Below are 17,807 nucleotides of genomic sequence, written 5' to 3'. Positions count from 1 at the left end.
TACAAAAAAGAAATAAAATTTACTAATCAAAAACGTTGTTAAATATGGCTACAAGCTAAATAAAATATTTAATTTAAATAATGAAGTAGTGTGTGAAATGCGCGCCACACATCAGCTGGAATTTAGCATTTTCCAACACATAAAATGGAACAGCTGTTTTAGTCTTCTTCCACCGAAATTTCGAAATTGAAAGGATGGCACTGCGTGTTTTAGGCTTAAATATAGTGAAAACTAACAGGAATCTGCTTCAGAATGCATGCAAGTCCACTGCCCCGGCCACAGGCTACATGGTTGGTACCCTAGTAATGCCTTGGAAGCCTTAACTTCACTAGATTCACTGCTTCCGAAACTGAGACACACCGTTTGCATAACCTTTCAGGCGGCGGCTCCGTTTGCCACAGAGGTGACCATCCAGGCTGCTCCCGCGGCTGTCCAGAAGCAAAAGGTCAGCAAGGCCATGCGGTCGTACCTGAAGAGAGCCAACGAGCACGACGAGTTCATGAAGACCCAGCACCTGGAGTTCCAGATTGGCAAGCGGCACCTGGCCAACATGATGGGCGCCGATGCGGAGACCTTTACCCAGGAAGATATAGACGTGAGTGACTTGGTCATGGGAATTACTTAACCACTTAAATCCCATCTCTCTACCCAACTGCAGGAGGCGATATCCTATCTTTTCCCTTCCGGCTTGTACGACCAAAAGGCCCGCCCGGCCATGAAGTCGCCCGAGGTTGTCTTTCCCGCCCGCAAGGCAGCGGAATTCGATGAGACGGGCAGGCCATTCCACAGTATGTTCTACACCGGCAAGCCCAACTTCTTCCAGCTGCTCCACGTGAGTGCATCCAAAAATCGAAGATAATTGAGTGATAATATCGTTAAGGCACTACTTATTAAGTATTTCTTCTCTATACCTACATATAACATCTATATTTCATGCTAAATGCTTCTCCAGCAGGACAAGTTTGCCCCTTTAAAGGAAACTCTAAAGCTTACTTAAGAATTAATTATATTAACAAACTAAGGTGTTAAGTGGTCTTGCAGCTATGGCTTTCAGCTCATTTATGGTGTAGTTAAAAGAAAGCAAAGGTTTTAACGCTTACATATCTTATTGATATAACTTTACCATCAATATTTTGCTTATCTATCATTTATATCAAGAAATTTATTTCGTTGAGTTGATATATTCATTTTATAATTTTCATTCCTATTTCCAGGACATTGTGCATGAAACCAATAAGTTGGCAGATCTGGAGGAACGCCTGCTACGTCGCGGCAACAAGCCCGATGAGAACCAGAAACTGTAAGCAAGTTTTGTGCGTTGTGCTAGATCAATTACTTGACATTCTATCATTTTTAGAGAAATTGCCGGATTTCAGCTGCTCCCCAAAGATCAGCTGGAACTTTTGTTGGTCGAGAGCATTGCCGATATCGAATATTCGAACTTTACAAAATCAATGGAACGTCTGATCGCATCGCCTTATGCCTATAAGAGTAAAGCATTTATTGAACGCTTTTTGAAACCGCTGATGGATCAATCCAAGCAACTGGAGGTGCCAAAGCCGAAGATCGATGGGGAGGGTCGTCAGTATATTACCACCTACGAGTGCCTGCGCAAAACTGCCAGAGCCGACGTCACAGTTCGACTGCCTGGTACGGGAAAGATCAGCATTAATGGAAAGGATATATCCTACTTCGAGGACGAAAACTGCAAGGAGCAGGTGAGTCGAGTCATTAACTTTAATATTTAAATCGGTTTTGTTCAATATTAGTTGGTATTTCTTCATCCAAAATATGTTGATACGTTTTATTTATATTTTATAGTTATTAGTCTGGGGTAGTTATTTTTTGATGGAACTAGAAAACAAAATCAGATTTCTCAGGGAACATAATTTATTTACTTAATTATTTATATTCTGATTTTGAGAAAATAATTAGACTGCTGCTTAAATGAAAAATGTATGTATTTTTAATTATCGCAAAAATGCATTTTTTATTTTAATTTTAATTTATCAATTCAATAAAATAAATTTCTGAATTTAGCATTAATCAAAAAGTTGAACTGAGATAAAAAATGCTATAAAGAAGGAATAATTTGTTCATTTTAAATATTTTTACCTGGATATAAGTCGCCAGTTTCTGACCGCAGCTTCAAGTAACAACACAGTCAGCTCATAACAATAGATATAGCATATACTTTATTAAGAATAATAATTTGCATTAAATTACTATATAAACGACTCTCTGACGACAACGCCAAAACAACAAAGACACAGCCTGAAACCAGCCACAAATCAATCCTGCCAACTGCTCGCCTCTAATTTAACTAACTGCTAGTTATAGTATTTGTATTGATAATAGTGTAGTATGGTGTGGTATATGGCTATATAGCGTATTATAGGGCGCCTGGCGCATCGATATCAAAATTGGTTTAACTACAACTCGCTGCTACGTAATATCAACAATGTTCTGGATTTTTGTGGGATCTAAACGAGCCCCTTAGGTCTAGGAAACAGCTAACTCTGATCTATAAATATTCCGAATGGAGTGCACTAAATGCTCCTGCTACTTGCGCAGATTCTGCTTCTGCTGATTGGAGATCACAATCAGCAGCTTGTCGATCACTTTGCTGGCCTGCTGCTGCTGCGAGATGAGCGCCTGCTTCAGCTCCTGGATCTCCTGGGTGAGGAACTCAATCCGATCTGCGTTATCATCGATCTTGGTGGTCAGTGTGGTGAATTGCCCTGAATCCGGATCCGCATCGGGTAGAACATATCCCGTCGTAGCGCCATTATTGTTGTTATACTTGTTCTTGTACGACAAATAGTTTTCGGCTGAATTCTTCGAGGAGATGGTATGACCAAAATGTTTGCGCATCTTTCCCACTTCGTAAGCCTTCATCAGGATTTCTCTGGGCAATCTTTTCTCGCTGGGATTTAGCGGCTTAACACATAGAACCACCCTGTAAGCCTGTGGAGACACCAAGGCTGTATAATGGAGCAAGTTCCTCAGCCAGGTCGGAAGGTAGCCGTTGAACAGCGCCGACTCTATGTAGCTGATCAGTTTGGTCTGACGCACTAGTTTGGATAGTCCCGCGGTCTTTTTCAATCCCTGGATATCGTGCACTGCTATGCCCACGAGCAGGTTCATCAGAATGATGGTTACGAACAGCAGGAACAGCACAAAGGTTATTTGTGCGCTGACTTCCAACAGGAAAGGCGGATCTTTTCCCTCGGGATCATTTATCAGCAGCGACAAGTCCTGTTCACCAATCATCATCACCAGCACTGTTATAAAACCCATAAAGGGATTGGCAAACGACGACGAGGAAGGAAAGATTACGCAGAAACTAATGGTGAATCCAATCAGCATGCAGGAGTAGGCCATGAAAAGCTTGGCGAACTCTCCCTGAACTCTCGTATACATGGCCACGTAGACATCAAAGACCGGGAGCTGACCTATCATCAACATGAGATTCGTCCAACCGAGCAGCACGGCAAAGGCGCCTATATGGTTTTGAAACGTGTACGTCTTGTTGGTGTAGATATAGGATATGACAAACACGCTGGTTATCACGAACCATTCCATAATGTTTTCCACCTGCGTTACGTAGTGTCGAAATGAGGAGTAGCCCGTTATGCCATACAGCTTTCGAAATATCTCCACTATAGTGATGGCGACCAGAACCCACCACTGCATCTCCATCACGAAGGGGTTGTTCCTGAGCATGTCTCCCAGAATGGATTGTTTCTGACATAGTTCCTGCGCCGGAATAGTCGTGTTATCGTTCTTGCTACCATTGTAGCAGTTGTGGGCCAAAGCTGTCAGCACGTAGAGCGTGAGGAAGAGCACGAAGCTGAAGCAGAAGATGAGCCTGCCAATGTAGTACTTGCGGATCTTGCCCCACTTGATGTACAGGAACGAGGAGCAGAGCGGGTGCTCCAGGATCTCCTTCTGACCCTCGTCGACAAACGTGTTCAGGTAGCTGATCTCGCGCGGATGACAGTGCTGCAGCAGCTGACGGAAATCCAGCTCCAGTTCCACCTCGCGATTTACGGGATCCTGGGAGAGAGATAAAGGAATTTGAGTAGGAGTAAAGTGTGGAGTATATATTGACTCACCTGCGAGTGGTGCAGCGTAATGGCTGCATCCAGTTTCTGTCTGATCATGGCCACTGAAGCCGGAGTCTTCCGGGTGATCACGTTCAGCGCGGAGGTGCCCTTCTTCGATTTGGTGGTCACATCCGCCCCGTGGAAGATCAGCATTTCGACGCACTGCACTAGGCCATCCAAAGCAGCCAGGTGAAGGGCGGTAAACCCATAGATGTCCTTGTGGTTGACATTGGCACCCCACTGGATGAGGGTCTCCATGATGTCGTAGGCATTCTCCGACTTTCCCACTGCCGCGTGCAGGGGAGTGCGGTGATCGAAGTCCTCGGCATTGGCGTCGGCATTGCCGTTCCTCAAAAGAGACTCCACGCAATCCAAACTGGAAGTTCTAGCTGCCAGGTGGAGGGGAGTGAATCCTCGATGGTTCTTCAACTTGGCATCCGCACCTTTGGCCAGAAGCAGGTCCACACACTCGACGTTTCCCTCATCCGCTGCCAGATGCAAAGCTGTGGACTCCTTCTCACGGATGCAGATACGCACATTGGCGTCTGCATTGGGCGCATTCAGCAAGGCTTCCAGGCACTGGAGATTGCCCAGGTCAGCAGCCAGGTGAATGGCATTGGTGCCATTGGGCTTGAGCGAGTTCACATCGGCGCCTTCGCTAATAAAGATCTGCAAGCACTCCAGAGCATTGGATCGCACGGCGCAGTGCAGCAGGCTCTCCTCGCAGTTCGGCTTGCTGGTGTCCTTGGATATGTCGGCCCCATTGTTGATCAGTAACTTGGCCGCCTCCGCCGCATTGCCAAAGGCTGCACAATGCAGCGGTGTGTAGCACTTGGACTGCAGATTGACATTCAAACCCTTGGCCACGAGAAGACCCAAGGTGGCCAGACATCCACTGAAGGCACTCAGATGCAAGGCAGATATACCATTCTGATCGCAGAAGTGCAGGTCGGCTCCCACCTCCAGCAGACTCTCGATCAGATCCCAGCGCTTGAGGTAGGCGGCCCACAGGTAGCTGAGATTCTTCTCCAGCTTCGAGGCGGACTCGAAGTGAGCCCGGATGCCCTCTGCCACCACGTTGCTCTGCTCGATGTCCTCGAAGAACTTGACGCGACCCGCGGCACTCTTCATCTGGTCGATCAGGCTGATCCGCAGAGTATCGTTGCATATCTGGACGCTCAGCTCGCTGGTCGGCTCCTCGAAGCTGTCGTACATGCTCGGCGCACTCTCCGCCGGCGGCGACGGTCCACACTCCATGTATTCGAATTCTCCAGCGGTCGGGTACTGAGCTTCGATCATGGCGTCAGTGTTGTTCCGCCATCGCACCATCAAGTTGGGTGGAATCGATTTGAAACTGTTGGAGATGCATAGCGATTAGAGGATGAGTTGTACAGATGCATTAAAAGTTGCACAGATGTTCTACGGTTGGATAACTCCCAACAAAGAACTTTGATTGGTGGAAGATTCTCATATGCCATGAGAACTTGGAATTGCCTATTCTAACACCGATCAGTACAGTAGGACCTCCTTGGTTTTTTTATGATTGGTTTTTTTACTATTGTTTTTGTTTGTTAGGATGTGTATCTATCAATTGAGTAATTTCGATAAAAAACTCCATTACTTTGATCAAATAGAACTTGAAATTAAATATTTTATTGCTTTTCAAATAAATTTTCTACTCTTAATTGATTATAAAGATGCTTAGAATCGATTTGTCAAAATAAGATGATTGATGATAAGTGGAAAATTTTCAATGATTTTCGATTTTCAATCATTAAGTGGATTTTGATGAGTTCAAGATTTTCAAAGCATTGAATCATTAAGAATAACATTACTTTTAAACTTCTCTATGCTAATCACTTAACGTTAAACAGGTTTCGAGGGTTTGAAATGATTTTGAACTGGGTATAAAATTCTGTGAATCAGTTTTTTATGGTTTTCGAGGCAATCAAAGAAATTTGTCTGTGATTAGTGTACATTTTGATAGCAGTGGAAGTTTTTTTAAATTTATTTGGCATATGGGCATTTCCAGGGGTCGTACATTCAAACGCTTTTAGTGCAAATAAAAAAAAAGAAAAAAAATCTTTTCTGATTTTTTTTTTGCTTTTCGATAGCATTCTGTTAGTTCTTTGCTTAGTGTAAATTATGGTATTTATTGATCAATCGTTTTCATAATATTGGCAAAAAACATGCGGTCGACATGGAAGTCGACTTTGGCTGAATCTAGTAAAATGCAAATATCTGCGAATTGGGACGGAATATTCTTATGCAATAACTTTACTTTTAATATGGATTCATGTAGCTTTCTATTGAGTCTGTTCCCAAGGAAATATCTCCATATGTTTTTTTTTTATTGAATTAAGTGCCGGTCGCCAACGTACGATTTTTCCATATTGTTTTTTTAACAGTTAATTGACCATTTTTTCGCCCTCTTTGGATTTTTATCTTCTTATTAGATTGAAATAAAGAGATTTGGTACAAAAGGTGCAAACAAATCATATGTTTTCCTTGCGAAATAATTAAACATAAAAAATGCCCTTAAAAGTAGCTAAGAATGATAAAAAGTTATTTTTTTCAACTTTCAGGGAAATTCCTTCAACAAAACAAGTGAAATATGATATGGTTCCACAGTATTATGAAAATATGGCCATTTATTTATGAAAATACGCAAAAAATACGATGATTATGAAAGTTCTTTAATTTCGGTCGTGGCTGACCATTTGGCGGATTAGCCCATATGTCATTGCGGTTAATTTTAACTTGGCTTTCTATTATTAGAACATATTCAACTCATTAATGGAACTTGGGGTTTAAAATGGTAGTCAGTAACAATTAAATATCTTTCAAACTACGAAGTAATTATAGTGAAAACATCACGTATAGATGTTTTACACCTCTAAATTGCGTTGCCTTCTGTTTCTAACTTGTTTAGGGTTTTATTAGGAACTTGTAATTACTGGGGAGTAAGAACTTGTAATTAATTTGATGCTTCCAAAGATCGTTAAACCAACAATTTAGCATTTAGTACAGCTGTCTGAGTTTGGTAAAAAATAAAACAAAGCCATTAGATAGTCTCGCACTTCTCTTTGTCTCCACTCTCATCTCGAGCAGTAAAACTTTTTATAGATTTGTAAACATATATTCCCCATTGCTTAAATGGCACTGAGCAACAGAGTTCGAGATCTGTTGACTTTTCGAGCATGCATAATTTTAAATAATTATTGTGTATTATTTGTGCGTTGGGAGTTATGCAAAGTTGGCGGCTTGCTTAAAGCGGTTTTGGTTGTTTCACTGTTCAGTATTCACTGTTGTCGTACGTTGATGGTTTTACCGACTGCGCCGGTAGAATTTGTTTTATTTTCTTGGTCGCCAACTCGGGTCTGCTCAGCATGGTTGCACGATGCATAACCCTGCATAATTTCAGACCTCGTCCATGGTCAGCAGCTGCTGCACTTGTTGTATAACTAAAGCACTACGACCGCCACAGCCACTGCCTTTGTTGGGCACTTAAGCCGGGAATCTGGGTATCCGACTTGGACTGAATACGTACACCGTTTGCAGCCATATCCACGGATGATGCCAATTCGCCAATGAGCTGTTTTCAATTTCTAATTTCATTTCCGAAATACATGGGAGAGCCCGTCCCGACAGTCGACCGATCCACAGAATACGGACTACGGATCGTATCGTATCGGATCGGTTCGGGCTGGATGGGGTCGGAACGGGACAAGTGCCTCACAATGGGGGCCTTTTGTGGGGGCCTAGACAATTGTGTCTAACGGGCGGAAAATGCAAAATGTTGTGTGAAAAAACGCGAATTTTTCACTTCCGTTTTGTTGTTGCTGTCGGTTTTTCGATTTTTTCGGACGTTGTTTTAGGGGTTTTTGCTATTGTTTATGTAGCGACGACGATCACTTCGAGCGCGTTCTAGCCGTATTTTGTGACTGTTTTTTCGTTGTTTCCGCACTGTTTTAGCCAGCAACGAACGCGTCCGCCTGCATTGTTGTTCCAAAACCGACTGAGCTCGATGAAAATCGGTAAGCGTTGGTTAAGTCGTCGATCGAGATTGAAAGAGAGGTAATCTAGAGAGCGGGAGGGCAGGTGGGGCGATACCTGTACAGGTAGGGTCGAAATACTAGCTAGGGGAATTAAAGATAAAACTTTTATTTATATCTTTGTCTATTCGTAAAGAAAGTGATAAGTCAGTGTTTCCTTTCAGCCTAGTTAATTAGTGATGTTTAAGTTTTAACTTTAAATATTGATTTAAAAAAATATAGATTGTTTGTTTGTTAATTAAAGTTTGATTTAATAGATAGTTTTACTGTTTGTATTAAAAAGCCTGATATTCAATTCCGCTAAACTAAAGTAGATACTTTTTCAAGTGATTACAGTGATTAGTTTTTAAACTTTTTCATAGAACCATAAATCCAGTTCATTATTGATTTAAAATTGATTTTATAAAGTACAGATTGATTTTTAAAGAATTGAATTTTCAATTTACTTCATTATTAAGATAATATAGCAAAACCTTTAATTAATTTTCGACAAATTAAAAAGCCCAGTTTGTAAGAGTCATATTAAGTCCCATTATTTTGACCGCAGCTGTAAATTAAGGGTATTTACAGAGCAAGATACTTCAGAGAGAGTGAGCAATCTCCAAAAAGTCTGCGAATTCGGAGCGAGTGGGAGTGAAAATCTTCGGCGCATTTCACTTTGGAGTGTACTTTAGAGTTTGTATAAGTAAGGTTATTCTAAAAAAAGATTTTAACAAGATGTTGAAATAGAAGGCGGCAAATATCATAAACAATCTAAGGTTGTGTATTTTTAATCAATGAAAAATGCCATGACCCTAAAATAGGCCTTAACCTTATAATAAATATACAAAAAGAAAACTAATAACATAAATATGGCCATTAATAAAAAAAAGGAATCTGTTTTAAATTTAAACGATATTATCTTGTTGTAATTAATTCAGCCTTTTAATGAATATTACACTTGGCAAAATATATTTAATTCAATGACGTATGTACAATATAATTACAAAAGGCTTTTTTTTTATTTTGTGTTGTTTACTTTGCTTGAAACTCCCCTAATTACTATTCCGGCTATCAGCAACTACAATATAACCTTTTTTGCCTCTCCCTCAATTTTTTATAATTTTTTTTTTATCTAATTACTAACATGTGAAACAAGTAAAGTAATAACTACGGTTCCTGAACTGCCAAATTAAATTAACAGATGTAATTTTCGCATTTAGTGGGAGTAACACCCTCCTACACCACAAATAAGTGGTTTAAACTCCTTCATATTTGATGCACACATTATAAAAATATGAAACTGGTGGTTTTTTGCGAGTAACATGTTGCTTTATTTGATGGCAATTCTTTGTCACATAAATCATGGAATGCTTCCGCGTCTTCGACTTTTGGGTTCGGCAATCACGGCTATATGTTTTGTATATATTTTGTTGTAGCCAGATATTTCTGCAACTGCAACAGGTACTGAAAACTGGCAACTCCAACTGGCACTTACCGGTTATTTGCATTATTCTCCGTGAGCGGCTGTTCCACTTCGGTCTTGGTAACGACGCTGATCGAACGTGTCATGCGGCGGGGTTTTGTGCTGCCCTCCTTATAGCCAAGATTCTCCATGGTGACGGCCAGAAGTTGCTGCTGCTATCGTCGCCGGTGTCAATGCTGCTGCTTTCGTGGTTGTTGCAATTAAAACGCGCAAATATGCGCAAAAAACTTGGAGCAAATGCAACTTGGGTTTTTTGTCACCGCCTGCAATCGGCAATAAATATGTGAAAAAGTTACTTTCCAATATCATACGCCACCGGAGCGCCAATTTATAGCCCAATTTCAACGACTGGTTGACATTTTCAATGGCCTGCAACGATAGTTTGGTGAAAAGTTTATGGACAGTGGTTTTCAAGAGGTATCTAACTCAACAATCCCGCTGAGCTTTCCCAAACAGACTGCACCTCGCCTAGGTCTGCACACCCACAACCCAAATATCTGCACAAATATTAATTTTCGCGTCACTTTTTCTTTGGATTACTCCTCAAACTGACTGGGGTGACTTTCCCTAACTGGTTGGCTGGATGGACTCTGGCTAAGAAACCTACTCGTGCGTTGGATGCGACACTCGTGGCCGCAGTTATCTAAGCGCCTTCCTTTTGACGCAGCGATAAGCCCACATTATCACAATCATAACCATTATCGCCAGACTATCTGGGGATTTATCTTAAAGTGCTACTGGTTCTGACTGCTCTTTAAAAGGGGGTCCGAGATGAGTGTATTGCTGAAGTGTGTATATCTTTCAAGTTAGTCATTACTAACCATATAATTTGGGTAGATTCAAATATGTCCCTAGATTGTTAAGACATGATATAAGTGAATTTATAAATGAGTCCTTAACTGATATATGATAATTATATCATTATCTAGCTTGTATTTGTTTTGTAACTATTTAATTATTAGTATTGCAAAAACTATACTATCCGTAACCTCTAGGTTAAGAATTAGCCGCCCCTTTCAGCCACACCCATGTTGTATTTGCTTATTTTTTCTTGATTTTGTTTGCTCATATTATTTACAATCTATGTCAACGTCAGATGTGGAAGTACTCATTCATTCAGTATGTAAGCAGATTCCAACAATCAGGAGCGGTTTAGTAGGGAAATCTATGGAGTTCTTCTTTATATAACTCCTTTAATAGTAATCAATTAACTTTTACGAACCTTGACAATGTTGTTTTGATTAAATCTATAAGGTGTGTTAACAAAATGCAAGTCATTCCTCCCAATTAGTTTTCTTAATTTGCTAGACTTAATTAATTCCAATAAAATTTTAAATGTTTTCCAGTTATCCCTTCTCTTCTTTCTAATTTATTTATTCCCATTGTTCGATCTGACATTCCCCCTTAATCTTCTTGTTTGGCCACAAAATTTTTTATTGCTTGCATTTGTTTTTACCATAGCGATATGCAAACATCTGTTTCGATAAAAGTAATAGTCTGATCTATGAGTATAACTGCGTATTTTTCCAGCTCTTCCACCAGATTGTGTAATAATAGTTACACGATTGCTAGGAATCTAGGGAATTACGGTGTCACATTAGATTAAATTAGTTAGCGAAGCGTTAAGCTTGTTTAAGTTTCATTTGTTGGATTACTTTCGGCATCGCATTACCGTAAACAATTCTTAAGCGATTCTGGGAATCTTTCAAATTTGTTTGCAAAATATAAACAAAAGTTAATGAGAAACGAAAAAAAGAGTCTCTGTTTGCCTGACGACAACGCATGAGAAACTTTCTTTGATTAGGCAAAGCAACAATCCGTTGACTGATTAAACAGATATGGCGATAAACAAGGCAACGGCAAAAAACTTTGGCCAAACTGAGCTGGCTAAGTTATGCGAGCAAATTAATCAAAATCTGTGCGTAGTTGAGAAACCAGTTTATGATTCGTGGGGTCTGTTGCACAGAAAAAAACATATGTTTTTTGTTAAGAACGAATGTGATATTAAGATATTAAATATAGAGGTAATAGGAGGTATTCAAAATATTTAAGAAATTGAATATGCTGACTTGAATATTGTAAAATGAGTTTTGTCATGATTCTATTTTTTTCTGTGTGGGCTTTTTGGGTTGGTGTCTGGAGTCTGCGAGGCCCCAACAGTCGCTAACACACTAAACAAATGTTTATTTTAAAACGCCCCCGTGTGATTACAAATTGGCTGCCACTTTTGCCGCGTTGTGTGAATTGCTGGAATTCGCCTAATCAATTAATATGTTCTTAATGAATCTATGCACTTGCGAAAAAGTGTTAGACTTTAAATAGAGCGTTGGACGGGCTTTTGTTGGCTTCGAGGGCCCGGAAGTGCCATGTGCCGTTTACCCGTTACGACAGACCGCCGACCGCCGCCGGCCATTTTGGAAAACTGCGCCGCCATCGAGCGGTGGAAATGGCGATTCGACGAGCGGTCTTCGCGATCGTTCGTTAACTTTCTCGGGTATTTCTTTCGCCGCTCGTTGATTCAATTATAATTGAAATCAATTTGACACTTTTTCTTCGCTTTACTCGCGCTTTTGTGGGGGACTTAAGGGGGTTATTATGTGAGCAAACGCATTGGACTGAGTTAAGTCTTATTTTTGCGTTGCTTTCATAATGCCCTTGAACCTGAAGCGCATGCCCATTCCCCACACTACGCCGTACAGCCACTGAGTACTAGACCCGATTTATATATACTCGTATGCCTATGCAGCTGCAATTGAATCCGAGCCATAGTGCACGAATTAAAGGATAATGCAGTCGACAAAAGCTGCGCACCGAGTGTAAACAAATCTCAATTGCTATTCATAAGCTGCACTCGGTTATAGAGATCGTTTATTGTTAATTTGGTGGATTTTGTAATGGAAATTGCTGGATTTCACTGATATGAGGGCAAGTGTACTTAGATACTGGGGCAGTATTTCGCAGTATTAATGCAATATTTTATAGTTCTGGCCAGATTTATAATTACACCAAATGTTTAATTATGTTTTTGTTAAGGAAGTTTTAATTAGAAACAAAGATGGCCAACAATTTCGTGATACAAAGTATATTATTTTCGAACCGTTTAAACAATTTTATTCAACCAACTTTTAAAACTTTTTTCTATATGTATGTCCGCATGTTAAATTTGAAGTATACTTTAAATTCAAAACTATCCATAAATTTTATAACTATAAAACCTTTTTCGTATGTTAATAAAAATATTTATTCAGAATTACTAAACAGTCGTTTATTATTTTACTTAAATGAGAGAAAAGTTACTTATATATTTAGAAACAAATTAAAAGAATTAATGAATTTTTTCTTATATCGATTTAAATTTTTCAAATATATTTAAAACTGCTTTTATGGCGAGACGGGCACTTATTATGTAATGCAATTCATAATGTATTGCAATTTATTATGATATTTCAAACAAGCTTTTCATTCAAATCAATAAATATTGCCTTCAGAACCGTTGGATTATAAATACTATTTAGTTAGTAAACACAAAATTCTTGTTAATACTCTACATTTATTTAAAATACACTTTACGTTCAATGCTTGGCTGCTTTTAATTGCAGTCCCAGTGATCGCGAACAATCAATGATCGCGACATTTTGCTTTAAGAATAGTCCTTTTCTTGGGATATATGTATAGTTCAGAGTGAATTTTCTTGGGGGCGATGTAATATTTTCCGACACTTGAGGCGCGCGATCAACGACGTGGGATCGACTGATAAAAAGAACTGCGCCGAAATGATATTGTACGCGATATGAGTGTCCAAAACTATGCCGCACGAACGAGCGCCAATGAAGAAGATGTACACTTAGTATATATACTATATCCCCAGATCCGACACCGTTACACTTGTACAGTTTGTCCGCCGAACGAGATCTTCGTGGCTTTCTGTCGTGTCGACTTCGCTCATGTGTCAAACTATAAAACTCATTTAAATCATAATAAAATTTTGCCGCGAATTTTCTTGAAGTCTAGAGATGCCGGTAGGCTGTCTCCCTTTGGAAACACCACCCCCAGACCGCCAACATCAACCAGAAATTCCCCGAACCACACCTATTGATGACATTACGAAAGATTTGGGATTTGGGGAACCCTGAAGTTGGGGGAACCAGTTTATTATTCGCCTCGTCACATTTCTGCAAATCTGTTGCTATTTTTATCGCCGCCAATTAAGCATTTCTGTCTCTCGTCTTTGGCATTCATTTTTTGTGTGTTGTGTACCTACATTAATTTAAAAATCTTGTTCGCAAGCCTTTTATTATGTTTATTATTGTTGTTACTGTTGCGTGAAGTCATCTAGCAATTTGTTTAAACAAATCAAAATCTGTCTCTTTCCCATGTTGTTGTTCATGCGGCAATTTTTCAGTGATTGATGGCAATCGTCGATTTGGTTTGCCAAAAAAGAGGGACAAGAACAAAAAGTTAAAAATGGCTTTTCCCCATTTTATTGTCGCGGTTTTATTGTTTATTGTTTTTTAATCATAACGTTTTTGTCTGTGCGCCTCCGACCATTGTTAGGCGTTACGTTTGTCAAGCCCCTTGACTTTGTTTCCCACGCAGTCGAATCGAAAAAATTGAATTACGATTTGTTTTGATCTTTGGAACCTGTGAACTTTGGGACTGGCGTCAGAGCAGTGTACTAAAGATGCAAATTATTTGATTAACTTCATTTCGCACGAAATTTTTGAAATTAGTCATTTACGAAGGGACTTCAACTCCTCGATTGACTTAAGTATGCATAAGATACCCTTATTTGTAAACCCTTTCTTAGAGGGTCGGAAGTAAAAAAATATCGCATGTAGGAAAATCCTATGATTGTTATACAAACTAAATCAATTTGAAATATACATTAAACAAATTACTATTAAAATTATAATGACAGAGGCTTTATTAAAAATTTTAATTTTATTATAGTTTTCCTTCAGAAGGCTTCTATCAATGATTTGAAGCTACTGAAGTTAACAGAATAACAAAATGAAAGTGTAAATATTTATAGTCAAGATTATTTCCTTTTTGTTGATTTTGGCGGCCTGTTTGGTTTTTTAATTGTTTTTTGGCTGGCTCAGGGACTAGATCCATATAATAAAACACAGTGTTTCGTTTATTTACATTTCCCAACTGTCTTTAATGTACTATTAAAAGAACTTGACCCATTACGTATTTCGACCTATTACCCAACCTATTAACGGGACAGCGCGTGCTGATCATGCCCGCGGCGCTGCAATTATCCGGACTTGATGCAGTGCTATAATGCACTTATAATTTGCATCACACCTAGCCGTAGCTGGCAGACGAACTGTTAGCTCCCACCCACTCGATTGACGAGTTTGCTAATTGCCAGGCGGACATGCAACAATCTGTTGCAGTTTAGTGGCCGCGGCCGACAGACATTTAATTTGGCTAACGATTCCGCCATTATCTACCCGCATTGTTGTACAGGAAGCGCTATCATTTGTATACAGAGAGATCCGTACAATGGCTGCCTCGGGCGCTCGAACTTGACATCTAACGGTGGCCACGACATTATCTCATTCTCATTCGCCAATTCGTTATCTCGATTTTTCCAGTTGCTCTTCCCGCTGCAATTTAGCGAGCTGCTGGGCAAAGTCGATGTGGAGGCCAATGTCGAGGGAGGCGGACCTTCCGGTCAGGCTGGAGCCATCCGCTGGGGCATCGCGATGAGTTTGCGCAGCTTTGTCGATCAAGAGATGATTGAGTCAATGCGTCTGGGTAAGTGCCTAAGGCTCCTATGTAGCCGCCTCCACTGGCTTATTGCCGCTAATTGCAATTTATGTTGCAGCCGGCCTGCTGACACGTGACTACCGTCGTCGGGAGCGTAAGAAGTTCGGACAGGAAGGAGCACGCCGCAAGTACACGTGGAAGAAGCGCTAAGCGGGCACGTGCATCTACAATACTAGGCTGCATTTTATATCGAAATGTTTTAATAAATATCAAGTACGTTAACAATTAGCGTTGAGGTGTCAATAGTCTACATTTGGTCTAATGGACGCAGGCCCAAAAGCTGCATTCCCCGGTGCAGTGTTGTTTTAGCAGCGTGGAAGAGCAGCAGACGTTGGGATTGCTTTTTCAGGCAGCTCTCTTGCTTTACGGGCAATCGTTTTAAGGCTCGACTGGTGGCATTGCTGGATGGTAAAATAAGTGAAAACATTAGTATGAAGTCCAAAATGCACTGTCTTAACATAATTTCTATCCTTTAAACAGCTATTTTTATCATGGTTTACTCACCACAATCCAAAGAGATAGTTTACTAGCACACAAGCCTCCAGTTGCTCTTTTGATTGCCAAATGCTTTGATCAAAGCGCGCCAGTTCGTAGAGCAGGTCTAAGGCATCCGCTGGCTCCTGTGCGAAATGCTGCCAGTTGGGCTTTATGTCGTCCAGATCCACTTCCCTGAAGTTATCTAGCAAACTGTGAAGGCGGCAGTGTGTGTATTGAAGCTTGATTCCCGTATCCCCATTCACTTGAAGAGCCTGCTGCCAGCTGAACTCGTGATCTCGTTGCCTACGCTGCTTAAGAACATTGACTAGGACAGCCGAGACGCCCAGGATATCACATACATGATCATCATTCAGAGAAAGATTTTCTTTGGTGGCTAGAAAATAAAGCAGGGAGTAAGAATTAATGGGTTTCGGTAAGTATTCCGTTTACCTACTTGCACTGATGTTTCGTTTCTCTCGCATTATATCTTGTGCTTCATCTAGGACATCCTTTAAAAAGATTGCCTTTCCTTGGCGAGTGCTCATACCATGGATACGGCCAAATTTAACATGCTGCAGCTGATCCAGATTCAGGCGATTTTCGACAGCGGCCGCTGTTTTAAAAAGGGCATTAAAGTGATCCGCTTGACCATTGTCCACTACATAGAGCAACCGCGAGAACTCTAATCTGGAGAGCCTCTCCAGCAGTGCAGCGATATCCCTCGCCAAGTACAAAGTGGAGCCATCACTCTTGATGACTGGGATGCGTCTACCATCAACCACGACAATCTCACGACCATCAAGCTCTGGTTGCAAGAGTCCAGCGTTGCGCAGTCTGTCTAGAACATCCTGAATTTGCTGTTGAGAGTACTGCGATTCCCATTCATAGCTATCGAAATGAACGCCCAATCGCTTGTAGACTTTGGACAGATCCTCTATGGTGTACTTTCTGTACTGCTGCCATTGCTTGGCCATGGTTTCATCAGTGCCTGCTTCCAGGGCGGCGAATAGATCCCTTGCTCGCTGGGCGATCTCCGGACTTTCTTCAGCTGCCTTGTTGGCGGCCACGTAGGATTTGTAAAGCGTTTCAATTGGAGATGCCTGCATCTCCTTGTCGCTGACTTTCTCCATTTGCACACCCAGTGCCAGTAGTCCGAATTGCGTACCCCAATCTCCAAGGTAATTTAAGCGGGTGGTGCGATATCCCAAATGCTGGTGCAGATTGGCCAGGACATTGCCGATGATCGTGGAGCGCAGGTGGCCCACATGGAAGGGCTTTGCTATGTTGGGCGAGCTGAACTCCACCACTATGTGCTCTGCAGGGGAAGGGGAAGGCTTAAGAGTGTTCGCTTTGGTTTGAAGAAGCTGCTCCACAAAAGCCTGTGGCTGCAGCTGGAACTCGATCTTGGCTGCACTGCGTCCGGCACTGGGCACTATCCGGACGTTCTCGACAAAGGTCTCATCGAATTTTTGCCGGCTCACCACCTCTAGCAGTTCCCGCTCCTGTTCCGCAACCGCAGATGGCAGAATCCATTCCAGAGTCGGTTGCCGGCCATTCTGGAGCTGCTGTTTCTTAACGGGCACCTCCAGGGCATGGCACACGTTCTTCAGCTGGGGCAGCTGCAAGATTGGTGTTTAGGTAAGTCTAAAAAAGAGTAGATCAAGTAATGTTTCCTCACCTGCTCACAAATTGCACGCCGTATGCGAATCATCGATTTCCGGAAATGCTTGCTCTATTTACTTGCTAAAATTCTAAATCTATTATATTACATTACCACTTTTATTTAACATATAAAAGTGTAAAGGTATTTTTTTAAAACAAAAAGTAATTTAATGTAATTACAAAAAAGAAAACAAGCAACTGTGTGACCGTCCATCAACCGCATGAAAATACTTCCATGAAGTTTATTATATACTAAAACTA

General features: G+C 40.9%; 3 protein-coding genes across 7 annotated transcripts; 1 reads left to right on the top strand and 2 right to left on the bottom strand.

Moving 5' to 3' along the window:
- The first annotated feature begins 147 nt into the window (after nucleotides 1-147).
- Nucleotides 148-15,635, top strand: LOC119561064 (28S ribosomal protein S9, mitochondrial). Its single transcript, XM_037874905.1, has 7 exons — nucleotides 148-290; nucleotides 380-595; nucleotides 659-832; nucleotides 1,215-1,300; nucleotides 1,358-1,718; nucleotides 15,233-15,395; nucleotides 15,466-15,635. Exons 1-7 carry the CDS (start codon nucleotides 195-197, stop codon nucleotides 15,555-15,557), a joined length of 1,188 nt encoding a protein of 395 aa, XP_037730833.1. The 5' UTR covers nucleotides 148-194; the 3' UTR covers nucleotides 15,558-15,635.
- Nucleotides 2,170-13,390, bottom strand: LOC119561062 (transient receptor potential channel pyrexia). 5 transcript variants are annotated; one of them, XM_037874901.1, is made up of 4 exons: nucleotides 13,178-13,390; nucleotides 9,642-9,892; nucleotides 4,119-5,463; nucleotides 2,170-4,059 (listed from the first exon to the last, which is right to left on the bottom strand). In XM_037874901.1, exons 2-4 carry the CDS (start codon nucleotides 9,758-9,760, stop codon nucleotides 2,563-2,565), a joined length of 2,961 nt encoding a protein of 986 aa, XP_037730829.1. In that variant the 5' UTR covers nucleotides 9,761-9,892; nucleotides 13,178-13,390; the 3' UTR covers nucleotides 2,170-2,562. The 5 variants fall into 5 exon arrangements, with proteins under 5 accessions (XP_037730829.1, XP_037730828.1, XP_037730826.1 ...); XM_037874900.1 differs by having other exon boundaries at nucleotides 9,642-9,998; nucleotides 13,200-13,390; XM_037874898.1 differs by having other exon boundaries at nucleotides 13,200-13,390.
- LOC119561063 (probable arginine--tRNA ligase, mitochondrial) lies at nucleotides 15,586-17,753 on the bottom strand. Its single transcript, XM_037874904.1, has 4 exons — nucleotides 17,563-17,753; nucleotides 16,339-17,503; nucleotides 15,912-16,278; nucleotides 15,586-15,808 (listed from the first exon to the last, which is right to left on the bottom strand). Exons 1-4 carry the CDS (start codon nucleotides 17,593-17,595, stop codon nucleotides 15,655-15,657), a joined length of 1,719 nt encoding a protein of 572 aa, XP_037730832.1. The 5' UTR covers nucleotides 17,596-17,753; the 3' UTR covers nucleotides 15,586-15,654.
- Between the last annotated feature and the right edge of the window lie 54 nt (nucleotides 17,754-17,807).

The sequence above is a fragment of the Drosophila subpulchrella genome, unplaced genomic scaffold (assembly GCF_014743375.2).
Source record: "Drosophila subpulchrella strain 33 F10 #4 breed RU33 unplaced genomic scaffold, RU_Dsub_v1.1 Primary Assembly Seq354, whole genome shotgun sequence".
NCBI lineage: Eukaryota > Metazoa > Arthropoda > Insecta > Diptera > Drosophilidae > Drosophila > Drosophila subpulchrella.
Note: the sequence above shows the minus strand (reverse complement) of the source record. Positions and strands in the feature narration are given on the sequence as shown.